The sequence below is a fragment of the Syngnathus typhle genome, linkage group LG7 (genome assembly GCF_033458585.1).
Source record: "Syngnathus typhle isolate RoL2023-S1 ecotype Sweden linkage group LG7, RoL_Styp_1.0, whole genome shotgun sequence".
Classification (NCBI taxonomy): Eukaryota; Metazoa; Chordata; class Actinopteri; order Syngnathiformes; family Syngnathidae; genus Syngnathus; species Syngnathus typhle.
In genome coordinates, this window is record NC_083744.1 from 15128077 (window position 1) to 15143403 (window position 15327).

Consider the following 15327-nt stretch of genomic DNA (forward strand, 5'->3'; position numbering starts at 1 on the left):
CATAAAAGACAAACGGTAGTTTGGCTAAAAATGATCCGCGCACATAATATTTAATTGTGAGTGTAAAAGCTGTTGTAGTCATCCATTTCCCGGCGTTAACAACACGCGCTGATGTCGACCGCGTCCGTTTCAACCTACGCTAAGACCGTTTAAGCGAATCATTTATTGCTATTTTTCTCTCCTCTGTACAGGCAATTTAAATTTTTGGACTTTGCCCGTATGTAGCGTTAGCTTCTGGGAATTTCCTGGGCTCTCCGGAAAGTCCTTTGGAGGAAAGATTAAAGATGCATAAAGGGGAGGAAACTACTTTAAATGCTTCTTCCATATTCAGCAAAAAAACAACAACCACATTTTGGATGTTTATCTGAGAAAATCCAATCCAGACATAAAATAGAATAATATTCCACGAAGGCAATTAACCAAAATAAAACCAGTCTTGAGTCACGAGAGGTCACGCCGTCGTCTCGCGCGCATAGCATTATGTAAATTAGCCAACTTGTGATGTCATAAACCTTCAAAAATCACAACAGCTTGCTACTTAATCCCAGTGAACGCTATTTGGGGTGTCGCTTTACACGTCCGTCGAGCGTGCGGTATCTTCAGTAGCGACTAAGCATTCCTGGTGGTGGTTCACTCTTCAACGAATTCACTCGAGCTCATCAAAGAGAGCCAGAACAAACATCACCAGCGCCGTCGTATCGGCTCAGTCGCCGCCGCGACTGTCGCCGCCGCCGCTTCCTGCGCCTGGCGCTGTAATTAACTGTCAAGTCGATCCTGAGGAGAGGCCTCGGTGTCAGAGTGTCAGGATGCTTAATTAGGAACCTTGGAGGTGTTTGAAGGGAACAAAGAGCGACTCACCCTGGCAACAACCGCCACGCGCTGAAACACTACCGCTGATTAACTTCAATTAACTAAGCCGTGGGAGATAACCCTGTGTTTTTCTATGCTAATGCGCTCCCTTAGCTAACGGATAATAGAGACCTCGGACCTTTTCCAGGAGGGCCGGCGTGAAATCAAAGTGCGGGCTGGTATTTGTTTCTTTGGTAGAGAAAGGAAGCGTGGGCCTGCGATAGCATCAGTAATAATATTATATACATATCTGTCAATGATATCACTTAATTACACAGACACCAAACACTGCCCGCTAGCCGTTATCTGGCCCAACATCAGCGAGGCAGGACTGCAATCAAAAGAAAATAGCTCATATTTCGACACCTTCCATTTCCTTAGTTCACATTCCTCCCCCCCCGCACCCTATTCTTTATACCTTGGGGGCGGTCATATTCTATCAAAGTGCCTGTTTCTTCTCATGCCTCAGACTATTTCCCCTCCTTGTTCCCCCTCTTTCAACATCAATCCCAATTTTCTCGCCGTTCAAGCAGCACAATAATGAAATACGGAGTGTGTGTACGTGTGTGTATTAGTTGATGTCGCAGCCCTGCCGCCTGATCGCGGGCTACTGTACAAAACAGGAAGGATCCAGTGGCAGAGCTAGGATTTCTTTTTGGGGCTCTGCAAACCCCCCCAAATTCTTCACAAAATGCTGATAAAGATTCCCAAAAATCAATTATCTGGACTGACACCTGGGGGGTCCAAGCATATTTCAAGGGGGGTCCATTGCCCTTGTGACCCACCCTCTAGCTCCGCCAGAGGAAGGATCACCACCAAAGCTCTCCTGACCCCACCCAGGAGACCACCCTCCACCAACAAAGGCCCTGAAGCACTAAGAGACCATTCGAAGAGACGTACATCACATTGAATCTAAAAATGTCTATGTTCAAATAAGAAAGAAACCTTAAAAAGAAAAAAACTTGTAGGTGCATTGCCTTCACATGGCTTCCCCCTTTTTTGGAAATGAAAGCAATCTCATTCCCGAGTGGAGAAGCTCATCGCCCTCCCATTCAGAGTCCGTCTCGGCATCGGGGGGGAAAAAAGCAGCCGGACAAACGGCATATTGGTCTCCTCCGCTGTGGCAGCCCTAAAGTAATCAAGTCCGCGGTCTAACCTTCCTGCTCGTACGCCCACTTCGCCCAAGCCCCTGCACCACCACCACCACCACCACCACGCAGGCAGATAGGGTGCTCCTCCATGGCAACCGGCAGCAATCTCATTTATACCTAATGAAAGGTCTCCTCCATAGCCGGCCCACTCATGAAAATGGGATTTAGAATTAAATGAATAAATGGACAGGTGGACTGGGGATGCAAAGTCTGGAATCTTGCATGAGGGACTGATTTGATTGACATTATTATTATTGGCTCTAAAGCCGACATAAAAAAAGGTTTCAATTAGAGTTGAGAGGAATCTGTGTGTGAGTCAACTAATAGAAAAAGCGGCCGTTTTCATTTTCCTGCACTTTTCGTTTTGGTACTTGGAACATTAGCATCCCAAAAAAACAGGAGGACATAAAGCCTTGTTTTAGTGTGTATTAAAATGTAGACAGGCTGCATTTTGAGAAAATATGATAATTGAAGCGCAACAACCTCATCGAGTGTCGCATTCATTTACAACAAGCAAAACAAAAACACATTAAAAGATTAGCCCGTGTTCCAGCTTCGACAGTTATTGTTTTGTTTGCGGCATCGTCAAGTTTACGCTTTGTCTGAAAATAGTTTGGACTCCAGACAAGTTCCTTGTCGCTTAACTTATTGCTAGCATTTTTGCTAATGTTTAGGCTAACTGCTGCCCAATTGTAATGAGCAATGGTCTTAATGGTAACGTTTTGGACACGTACAAATCCTGACAGTGTTTCAGCATAAAGTGGACGTGTCCGAACTGATTCTGTTTTAGCAAAGTCTTGTTTTCACAGACTACCGCAGGATTAGCTTTAGCGGGGGCGGCTAACTTTTTGAAACTGACAGCTACTTCGTTGGTATTGGGCTAACACACTTCTGAAATAAAGGTACCAACTTTGCTCAAATTATCTTTCATTTATGACAAACTATTTGGATTTATGATTTCTCTCTTTTAAGCCAACTACTAATTGCGCTACAGCTATGGTATGTATGTTTGTGACTGCGAAACTGTTGAAATGAAGAACGGCGGACATTTTCCCGGAATGTCAGAAGACAATGACAACCAGCTAGAGCACAGGTCATGGTTAGCGAAGCTATTTGTTTTGGACTCTCAGAGGACACCTTGATGTCTACAGTCTGGTATGACGATCCTGCTCGACATGCACAACAAGGCCTCCCATTCATCTACATAAAGGGCAACCCAATGACATGCTCATTGTACGTACGAGAGGTATTTCTGCCGAGATTCCTCGAGAGTTTGAATTGGCGAGCGCTTGAACACAGCTCGGCGTGATAAAACGGCGGTCCGAGCGCCACCCTGTCGCTATCTTAGGTGAAGCCTCCAGACGACTGAAAACGAAGCTAATTAAGGGCTACTCGCTTGAAAGGGAGTCGGAAGATTCGATGGTACGGTAATGAGGTGACAAGATATGTGCATTTGTAATGAAGCTAACGTTTCAAGGAAAATTGGATCATTTAAAAAAAAAAAAAAACGTGCGTGGGGTGGGGGGGGGCACGGGGAAAAGAATTCCTTTTTATTCTGTGGCATGGACTAAAAAGAAGGACTGACAGAATCATTCTTTACATTGATTTCAGAGGACACGTAAAAGGAATGGCTTCCATCAACGGTACAGAGGGCGAACAAAGACTTTTCAACGGCGGAGCCTACGAGCAGAGATAAATGCTTGACTGAAGGCTATTCTCCCGGCTGTAAGACCCTAATGATCTGCAGCCGTCACGCCGCCATATCTCTTGTGCTACATGAGGCCCAGTGACATACACAACGCCTCGCTCCATCGCTCAGATCATACCCATATTTTGTGCGGCTGCTGGTTCTCTGCAGGTCACTATTATGGTGCCACGGCAGGGGGAGGAAAAAAAAAAAAAAAAAGGCACTCTGTCGAGCGCAGGTCTCAGTCAAAATGTAAGGATTGACTATGGCAAAAATATTTTTTTTCCATAAACATGTTTGGCGTAATGCTAATGGCTAGCAAGACAGTATCGCAATGCGTTTATTCCCATGTGCATCAAAATGTAATTGGCCCGGGCAAAGTTTTATGGAAAACAGAAGCGTAACATTGGGGGGGGGGCTATCTATCTTCTTACCTCTGACTTACTGGAGTTTTCTCTTTCGTAGCATTTCTGCAAACAACACATTGATAAAGCCAGCGCACTGTAATGACGGCGGGCTTTTCGGTTCCTCGGACGGCCCGCGATAGCACCAACATTAATACGGGGCAATTTAATCGACCCAATGAGGATTAATTATGTTTATCTTTTAATCCGCAAAATGGAGCGGTGTGCATGCCTCTTAGTCAACGGCAGCAACACTCCGGGGCCTCCGCTTCTGTCAATAACAAGCAGGGTGAGCACTTTGTCAAACAGTGAACCGCAAAATGAGCTCCCGGTGTCATGGCTTTTTAACCGCTAGCACCTTTGCTCTCCCTTCGCGCTAGGAATGTGCAGCGAGCCACTGCGGGAGAGCGAATTAGACTTGCAATTACCGCCGCTATCATTAAGAAAAAAAAAAAAATGAAATCCAAATAGGAACGTTAACCACAACCTTCAGCAAAAGAATCCTGATTAGCGCCTCATGCTCTTTCCTCTCGTACAAGCCGGCAGCCAAACGGCGGCGGTCATTAAAAACATATCCATCTCAATTAGGTGGTGCATTAAGACGATCCAGCGCGAGGTATTTTGTATTCCTACATCTCTTTTCAGACGCACGACAAAAACCTGGCGAGGGAAGGTAATGAGCCCGGCGCTCCGCAGATGGTAAATAGCCTCGAACTGCCTCTGATAGCCTAATTAAAAATGAACCCAACATCACATCCGTATCGATTATTTTCCTTCCGTGTGGCGCCAGATGCAGGAAAACATCCATAGTTGCTGACTTGTTTCTAGTATGAGAGGGCAAGGGTTATATTTTCGCTGCTTTGTTAGCGGGATTACCTAGAAATGATGACCGTACTGCGAAACTTATTTTAACTTTTGCAACAGACAAATGCAGATTTCAGCTGCTTCTACTAAATGGAACCGTTTGGCCTTTCAACGCAACAATCACACAAGTCAGACATGGTGGAGTTCATGCTAGTAACCTAGCGCCACGTCATGTGCTAGGTTGACAACCAATCAAAATGTAGCATATGACACCATGTTGGTAAGCGCAGTTTTTCAATGATTTACTTTGTGGTTCAAGATTGTCACGATACTTTGTTGCATAATAAACGCAACAGGTTGAGCAAATTGACAATTATGGTATCTTTTCACCGAACTAAATAAAACTGAGACGCTTTCAAAGTTAGCTATCAAAATTAGCCATTATCCAACGAATTATGCTAATTCAATGTAAAAAAAAAAAAATAATTCAAATTGACGGTTAGATGACTTGTCATTTATCAAAAAACAAAAATGGACCAGTAGAGGGAGCCAACATACTTTGAAAAATCATCAACAAGCTAACAACTGCAAAAACATCCAAATTAAAACAGTTGATCATGATATGTTTTCAACAATCCAACTTCCATAGCCAGTTTCGGGGTTTCGCCACATTGGCTTAAGGGCATCTCTCAGTAATGACAAGCCCTCCAACGTCTCCATCCCCATGGAAGAAGTCATCCGTCAGCTTACGACAGCGTGCAAAAGTGGCTGACGTGCCATCGCTGCGAGTGATGGATGGTGCCTATCGTTGCTCTTGCCACCCGCCTTTTATCTGCCCGGGCTGGCCCGTCCCTCTGGGCTCACCCATAATCAAGCAGACCACCCTCTAAACTTCAACGAGAGCTCCTGCCCAAACCTCCGCTCAAACTTAATGACAGATATGAAATTGTTTGTGTAATACAGTGCCTGGCGTGCCTTTGTGAAAAATATCCGGTTTCCATGCCAACAGAGTGGATCTTATTCCGTCTTTTCTTTGATAGATAAATATCTCTGTGATTGATTTGATTGTTTTGTTCACCTTGGCAGGAAAAAGCACTGAGCTAGAAGTGGTATGTCCTGTCATATCCTGATAAAATAGTGCATGGTCTCAATCTTCTTGAGGAGCAAGATGACCTTGGATGATTCCTGACTAGTCGCAAGCAGTATTTTGTCATTTCGAGGAAACACAGCGAGCTGTTGATTAGCGCATTGCTCAGATTGCAAAAAAAAATGACCTATTTTGCTACGACGCCACTTAAGCTAGCTCTTTAGCAAACGTTTACCAACAACTCAGAACACGATTATACAAAAGTATGGAACAAATTTGATGTAGGCATTTTTTGACATTTATAAAACGTTTGCTTGGGATGTCAGAGTCATTTAAAAAACATATTAGCTTGCTGTTTTTGAATAATAGGCTAGCTACCCTGTCCAAAAAGCTCGTCTGCGCCATTAATCCAAGACCGAGAAAAGTCAATTACTTAATTAGCCATGAGCTCAATGATCATGTTCATTAAGGTCTGAGTTTCCACCTCAGCTCTCTTTAATCAGCTTACAGTTCGAAATGTAAATAACGGCTTTGAAGTAGTTTATCAACTGATACACAAGTGAGCGCTCATCTCGGAAAACAGTCGGCCGGCCGTTGAACTCATGTCATTTCCTCAACAAAGCTCGCCCCAGCTCGGTCGCGGCTTACTGTAGCCTAATAAAACCTTAAGTGAGCAAAAATGTCTTTCATAAAGCGTGTCGGTTCAACAGCTTTATCATTCTGCTGCTGACCGATGTTCAAGTGGGCACACTTTCATTGGCACTCAGTCAAAGTCTCTCATCACATGGCCAGTAAAACTTTACATGCTCCATGAAATCAATGTGTGATGATTTTTTTTTTTTTCCTAAATGAATTATGGATAAGTACATAGTTTGTTAAAACTATTTCCATCTCTTTGCTGCTATATTTTAATACAACTGGAATATAATGAAAATAATTATGATTTCTCGACAGCAGAATAAAATCTCATTTCTTGAAGAATATTTAGCAAATGATCTCATCGACCAAAAGGTTGCGTCGCGACCGGAACGATAGATCAGAAGCGTTATCAATAAATAATTACATTTAAATGTCCCATAATGAGTCAAGTTTGCTGACTGGGCCGACGTTTATGACCTCAGATGAAGCTGCACGCACAAAGCATCCATAATCCAGAATGTCATAAAAAAACTGGCCCCTTAATGGCTCTCGGCGGTACGACTGCCATGAGAGCAGCGTCCTCCATTAGACACTGACGACATCTACAAATATACGTAAACGTAGATATTTGCTTTTACATGCACACTTTTATAGTTTTTAAACAAATAAATAAATAATGAACAACAATAAATAAATCATTTTTAAAAAGCCTTTTTATAACATTAGTGTCACACTTGAGACGGATCATTTTTGCCCGATTGGAATATATTGGATGTAAGAAACCAAAAAAAAAAAAAACAGCTATGAATATCATTTTAACTCAACCAAGTGTTTTTGTGACTCATGCTTCCAGAAGTTTGACATGAAGCCAAGTACAAAAACACATCTTGTTGAATCCAAATGTGTTTGACACAAAGGTGACGGGAAAACATTCCTCCAGGTACGCTGGCCTCTTATCTAGACGCTTGCCTGCTTAATTATTCATTGAGGTGTGTGTGTGTGTGTGTGTGTGTGTGTGAGTCTGAGACGCTGACAACTGAACTGATGTGTGCGATAAGACGTGCAGCAGGTGCGGCGACGCCGCTGCACAGCAGGAGTCCGCACGAGCGGCACCAAACCCGACAAGGGCAAACGCACACATTCGCCGTCACGCAAACGCACACACGGTGGGTGAGGTGTGTCATAAAACACAGGGGAGTCGCTTCACGTAGGCAACGTCGGAGAGGAAAATGAAAAGGAGTGACTGAAGCCCGAGTGCGCCACGCTCGCTACGGGAACATCAGGTGTCGTCTTCCGTCGGGAGCTCCGCTTGACAGGCCGAGTACATTCTGTCACCTCTTGACATTATCAAAAAAAATATGATGCTACCTCGACTCAAGTAGAAAAATCTCATTTCAATTCAAAATAGGAGAACATAGTTGCCCCCCCCCCCCCTCAACGTTGGTTTTTCAAAAACGCCGTGTGGTCTCGTAAGCGTGTATAAAAGTTAGCTTTTAAAACGCGCAGCTTTGAAAACTTTTCAAAAGGTTATTGCTGACGGACAAGCTCCAATGGAGAAAACATAAAACTATAAACCCATAAAAGCCTCACTTCTCTCCACAACAGAGATAAAGCGGCTGGGGGTGGCTTTGGGGAGATATCCGGCAACACTCCAGAGGCTCGGTTAACCTTTAGGAAACAAAGCAATGTCTGCAGAAGCGTGATTAGGGCAAGGAACATCATACTACCTGACATATCCCTTCCTGTAATAACAGGTCCCCCCTCCCAAATTTATGAACACTATAGAAACTGTGATAAGGTCACATCTCCGACCGTAAATCCAACCAGAACCTGGTTTGTGAGCTTGATAGAATCCATCATCTACATTTTATGTTGTTTTCAAAACAATTACAAAAGAAAAATACGGCATTTCTCACCCTTTCTATAGTTGGCTTGTTTGTTATTGTGACGGATATGGGGATTTTTTTTGGAGTCTCAAGTTTTGGAGTCTTATTTCCAATTTAATCGGAAGGCACTGACCTCTTTTAAATGGGGTACCACAGGTGTCGATTCTAGGTCCTTTATACTTTGCAGTTTAATAAGAAGACGCGAAAATAAAATTGTAACGTAGCAATTGAAGATTACCTCAGTGATTATAATTCAGATTTTTTTTTTACCTGGGTGCCACTCTCGGTGACAGGGAGTGGGATGAAAAGATCTGTTGAATAATAACACGGCTTTCAGAGACTTAACACAGAGTAATGAAAAGGGACGCGCAGATCAGGAGACAAAACTAATTCTGCCACGGCTCCTTGGCTTCAGAGATGCGCAGCAGTGTTCCCCACAGACATAGATTATTTTTAATGCTTTCTCATCTGCTGATGAAACCATCCACTTTCCAAGCGCAGCCGGTCCGAATTGAGCATGTTAAGCACACGTGCTATCGGTATTTGTGGAGAACGTCGATACTTAAATCTGACATCCTCACCAGTAGTTGGCGCTATAGTATGTCAAAAACCTTGACATAATCAATCGCTACAGAGGTTTTTGTTTACAATTTTTAGTCATTGTGCTAATTGAAATTTTCAAAAGTACTTGCAGTATCGGTACTCTGTATCGGTGAGTACTCCAAGAGTGAATACGACAAATAAAAGGTTAACGTTCTAACTTTGTTCGCAAACAAAATCTATTCCATCTTTGTGACTTTCAATTTTATTGTCATGTTTATCTGAGAAATGGTGGCACAGCTTCACTCTCAAAGTATTTGAGTCCAACAGACTCATTTTTCCTCCTTTGCTTCAAAATGGCGTCGACTACCCCTGTTTGAACAAACGCGATACAAAATTATTCTCATTCCCAATATGAATATATGAAAGATAGTCATGGATTCGTCCAGACAGCGGGCATCCATCAGCGGCGAGACTCTGCTGACACGTAAACGCACCGCGTTTGTCTCGGATCACGTCGAGGACTGCCGGCTTTCGCCTAAGGCGCATCAATCAGTAGGCTACCCAGAATCGGATCCTCAAAAAACCTCCCCCATCAGACGTCAGCTGAAGAACCCAGCGGACCCAGAGGAGAGCATCCCGGAGACGAGTGCTCTACACAGAGTAAACAGACTCGTAAAAATCCACATAGAAGAGCCAATTATGCCAGGAACCTGACATCTTGTCGTAAAATCTACAGCGGGTCGTAACTATCGGACAGAGCGTGAAATACAACCAGTTGTTATCGCCGCCCATTTGTGGCGATTAAAAGCCACCCCGGAGACCCGTAGTGCTGGGTAAGGAGGGTATTGCGAATGGCTCGCCTCATCATGTGGCACAGCTCCGGGAGGCCACCGCAGGGATTGGCCAGCGCCAGGCGAGCCGCCGTGCAAAGGGCTGATTTATCACCGGCCGTCCGCAGCTAATGCACAGGGCTTTCCAGGTTGGCCCACATTAATAGAAACCTGCTTTATTATCACCCATACTGGCACCTAAGACTGAGCAGCTTTGTATTATTCATAAGATCCCCCACATTTCCTCATCCAAACATGAGAGACATTATGCAGAGTGCAAATGCAGGTCTGATTCATGGCCTTTTTGGTGTATACAAACATGCGATATGATAAGATGGAGGGATCTTTGAGATGGCTTTAAAATGCAGAGGGAAAGAAGAAAATATGAAGCGTGGGGGGGGTACACACGGGGTATAAAAATTCGATGAAACCAAAATGATGAATCACGCTGGCTCGTCCTGGAAAAGGTAGCTAAGTCAAGACAAAGAGAATTCCATATGATGGAATCGTTTTCTTCACGTGTTTGCCACCCGCAAATAAACAAAAAAAATCATATTTAAGATTCTCCGAATTGTTGTCATCAGTAAGCAGAGAGCGGCTCCGTCAGGCGCTATTGATTCGGCTGTGCGGCAGCGCTCAGCAGCTATTTGTAGTGATGAGGAAAGACAATGGCAGCCAAATCATCGCCGGCATTCATTAAGAGGGCAAGGAGGAGGAAACCAACGAGCGAGAGTCTATTGAAAGTTAATCAACAGCTGCTGCAGACTAATGGGAGGAAAGCAAATTTGTCTCGTGTTTCTCCCACGGGCTCGATAGGGCCGACGGAAGCTTTTTCAACAAGTACAAATCATTGTTTGCCCATCCAGAGTCCAAATTGCGAACGCAAACAGTTGTTGATCCAACCCGTCCGCTAGCGTGGTTATGTTAGGCACCAGGGATGAGAATTGGCTCGATGAGATTACGTAAAGCAAATGAAGTGTGACTGATTTCATTTCGACAAAGCGGGAAAGCAGAAGGGGTGATTATTTTACGGCCTTAACTTACTTTGATCGCAAAAAAGATCAAATATACGTGGGAGGAAATTTTATAACGGAAATGTAGCTAACCACACAAGCTAACAGCTAGCTAGCATTTTAAAATTCGTTTTTTGTGTTTGCCAACAGTCGGAATGCCCTGTACACTGCCTCTTACTGGTCAGTCTTGGTACTACAACACAGTAACTGCACACGAGTCTCATTTTAAAAATCGGTAAAGAATGTGTATGCCGCATTATGTAGCATGATACAATAAGACAGTGGGAAGATTTAACTTTTATAAATATGAAAGTAGAGTGTTTTCTTTTGAAAGCCCCCCCAAAGCAGCGGCCAAAGGTTATTAAACGCTACAAGAAAATGCAGACCAGCACAGTTTGCACTTAACAAGACCCAAAGGAAGCATTTATAATTATAAAATTGTCTGGTGGAGGAGAAAGGGAGAGTGGGGCTGGAAGAAAAGAAGAGCAAAACAAATAAAAGGGGAATGATTAAGCTTGGCATTTTACTGTTCACCATATGAGAAATTTTCATTGGAGCTTTATTAACTTGCTTGTTTGAGATCCATGCCGGCTCCCTTATTACTTTATGTATATGTTTATGTGCAGCATTGTCATCAAGGGTGTCATCAAATGGTGAGTAGTTTTTGTTACTCTTTCAATCTTGAGCAGTTTTATTATACAGCGGTTCAGGACATTTTATACTTGTCTGACGATTATATAACGCTTTTCCTCATTATGCCTGCCGGTCAGCCCGAATCTCTCTCAGTTGGCTTTAGGCAAAGGCGGGGTACACCCTGCAACATTTATTTATTCATTCATTTATTTATTTATTTATTTATTTATTTATTTATTTATTTATTTATTTATTTATTTATTTATTTATTTATATATTTATATATATTTATATATTTATATATTTATATATTTATATATATTTATATATACTTATATATATTTATATATTTACATTTAGTTTCATTTGTTTTATTTATATATTTATACAACTATGCATCCATCCACTTTGCAACCTGTTTGTAAAAGAGGCAGTGCGTTATCCATAGTGTGGCTTTTCTGCCATCTGCTGGCCAAATGGCATCATTACACTTTCTACATTCTAGCGGCCAGACCGCAGTGGGCGTGAGAGACGAGTACTATCCACCAAAGCGCGCCTGCATCCCAAACTACACTTTTGCCACTTAATATTCTACTCAAATTTAATTTTAGAGGAAAAACGTCATGCTTGAAAGCCGGATTTAATCAAGGCCAGATACTTCGAGCTGTTGAGAGTATTAAAAATGTCAACGCGCCATAAAAGAACCTGGTAAGTGCATCAAGCTTGCAAAGCAAACAAGACCAACAAGCTGAGCTTTGCCTGAAAGATGATGAATTGCTCCACTCACGAAGCACTTCCTGAGAGTTGAAATTTGCCTGTTGGGCATTTAAAGAAGAAAAAAATAATAATATAAATAAATATAATTATGCTCATAATTATCTGTGGAAAACCTTAAATAGCATGATCATACTTCTTTAAAATAATAAAACAAAAGTGGAAAAAATGTGTTTACGCCCTTCTATAAAATATAACAAGCCCACATTAAATCTGATATTGAATTCATATGTCAAATCTGGATCAGGTTTGGATGGAAATCAGCCATTAACAATAGGTCCTTTTTCAGAAGCAGTGACCAAATCACCCAAAAGACCTCCCGCTACAACTACGGAGGTCTTGGAACGTTTCATTTTTCACACCTCCTGCCTAGAACAACAGAGCAGCGTGGCCTAACGGAGTCCACGCCAACGCTAACATGCCGTACGAAAACCTACATGGAAGCATTTGACTTTAAAAACCTCAGCCTGTCATAATCCTGATGTCAGCATAATGCATTATTAGCTCCACGCGTGGGCCAAACCAACGTCTATGAAACGGGGGGGCAGCGGGAGGTTAAACGTGCCATTAAAGAGGAGTGGCTCATCCGAGTCCAATCCGTCCAGAAATAATATGCTAGCGCACGCGTTCATGTTAGCGTTAAGGACTTGATGTGTGCATATGTCAGTTGAATTGGAGTGAGAATAGGAAATAGTGACGCTTGAGGGATAAATAGCTCAGATGTAAATTCCTAGTCAAGCGACAAACGGAGCAGAACCGACACCGAGGCATTTCCAGGAAGCTCAAAAGCGGGACAACAAATTGCTAGCGTACGACAGCTGATTGTTGGTAGCAACCGAATACCAAAAATGAACAAAAAAAAAAAGTGACTTTTTAGGTGGGTTTGTCCATTTTTGCTACACTCAAAAAACAGCGTGCCTTGTCTTCGCAGGTCACACAAAATGATGTGGCGGGCCGTATCTGGGCCCCCGGGCCTTGGGTTTGACACCAATGCTATAGAAGCTATTTAATGTGCCTGACAATATCGCTTGGGTTTGTAGTTTTTCGACTCCACAGGCATAAAAACATTCACAAGTGGTACGTGAACACGAGACTAATTTTTGCACACACAAAAAGTAACTATCCAGACACTGATACATGATCTGCTGAGGAAAAAGAAAAACATCCCCTAAACTCATTTCACATACATTTGGATGGATGCCACTGGTTTAGTTAGAAGATGCAGGCTTGATTTTCAAAGTCAATATTCAGACTGAGCCAGCAGTCAAAAATTAAACGGAAAGGCATGGAGAAAGATTTGAAAAGGCTCAAAATCCCCCAAATAAATGATGGTGATAACAATTTTGTACAATTGTGAGCTCTGAAGTTGTGTCATCACACCCTGGCAGTAAAATACGATTAGAAGATTTTATTTTTGAGTCATGTGACTCAGCAGACATTACATCATCAAAGTAAATTGCTCTGGTAGACCAACGCCAACTCAGCTTTATTTATCAAGCACTTTAAAAACAACTATAGCTACTAAGCTGCTCCCATTTAATTCCCCTCTTGTATTTTTTTTTCCAAGTATTCAGCCAGAATGGAGTGCGTGACTCAAACCAACTCTGGTTGCAGACTAGTCAATTTGTCGTCTTCACGCCACAGATGTTTAGAGGTTGACGAGTCGCCTACCCACTTGCACTGTGCGGAATGAAATTAACCTGTCATCGTAATTGACTTTATTGTGTTCTATTTCTGTACAGTTTTTGGTAAGTGATGGCGACCTAGTAAATGGGAACGGCATTTGCATTCACTCCAAATTACTGACTCGATCTAGTTGATGTCATAGTCTTGATGTAAAAAAAAAAAAAAAAAAAAACCCATATAGAAAATTATAAGTCAAGTACCGTATTTTCTAGACTATAAGGCGCACCGGACTATAAGGCGCACCTTCAATGAATGGCCCATTTTAAAACTTAATCCTTATATAAGGCGCACCGGACTATAAGGCGCACCAGTAATGCATCATGTCAGATTTTTAATCATTCTCCATTTTATCTTTTTTATTTCAACTTCAGATGCAACAAATGACTTTATAAATCACAAAATAATGATCCATAGTATTTTTGATTCATGATTCATAGTCTTCAGCAGGCCACTTATGCTTGATTTCATGACACAATGCATCGGGCCAATTTGAATTTAGAAATCTCGTCCATATATAAGGTGCACTGGACTATAAGGCGCACTGTCAGCTTTTGAGAAGATTTTAGGTTTTTAGGTGCGCCTTATAGTCCGGAAAATACGGTACTCTCATCAGAAAAACACATTGATTATTTTTTTTTTTTTTACAGAACAGTATCACTAAATTTGAGCATATTCTCTTACAAAAACAAACATCAGCATTGATTTCTAACTAATGTGGTCGAATGTTACCTTTTTTATTCCTTAATCAACAAAATTTGAAATGTTTTGTTTTCATCTTCCATTTAACCAAAATATACAAAATGGTGAATACATTCAAAGTTGATGCAATGGATGAATTGCTTTTCATCACCTACTCCGTCTTTGCTGACAAGAACATTTGTGAAATAACCCACATTGTGATGAAAAAGTCATGCAAACTTACCTGGTAATAGTCAAAGAGCTGCAGTGCAATGCTGTCCATGTGAGCCAAACACTGACGGAGCCTCCAGAGTTGATCCCCCGGCGGATCAACACCCTCCAGCCCCAACAGTCGAGCTCTCTGCGCCCAAGCGGATCTCCTCTCCTCCAGGGCGCCAGTCAGCTGCTCCAGGCAGTCCGCTCCAGCCCGAGAGGCGCCCTCGCCCGGTTGGGGCTGCCCGTTTCCCCGCTGACAACTCGCCGGTTCTCCTTTCGTCTGCGGTTCCATCCTCTCATCCAGGTTCGCCTCTGACGTGGTTTGTCGGCAAAATGTCGAGCATTCGGCGCACATAGTTTTAGTTTGCTTCCGCTCGGGACAAAGTTTGGACACACTGGAAGGTTCGAAAGAGTTCGCAGTCCGGACGTGTGGGGAGATGTGTGACG

General features: G+C 42.7%; 1 protein-coding gene across 1 annotated transcript in view; it reads right to left on the reverse strand.

Annotated features, from left to right (window-relative positions):
• LOC133157375 (PDZ domain-containing RING finger protein 4-like) overlaps positions 1 to 15302 on the reverse strand; it is a 64808-nt gene extending 49506 nt beyond the window's left edge. Inside the window, exon 1 of the mRNA XM_061283868.1 lies at positions 14909 to 15302. Within this exon, the coding sequence (XP_061139852.1) occupies positions 14909 to 15235 (327 nt within the window). The 5' untranslated portion in view covers positions 15236 to 15302. The remainder of the gene's footprint in view (positions 1 to 14908) is intronic.
• Positions 15303 to 15327: the final 25 nt, after the last annotated feature.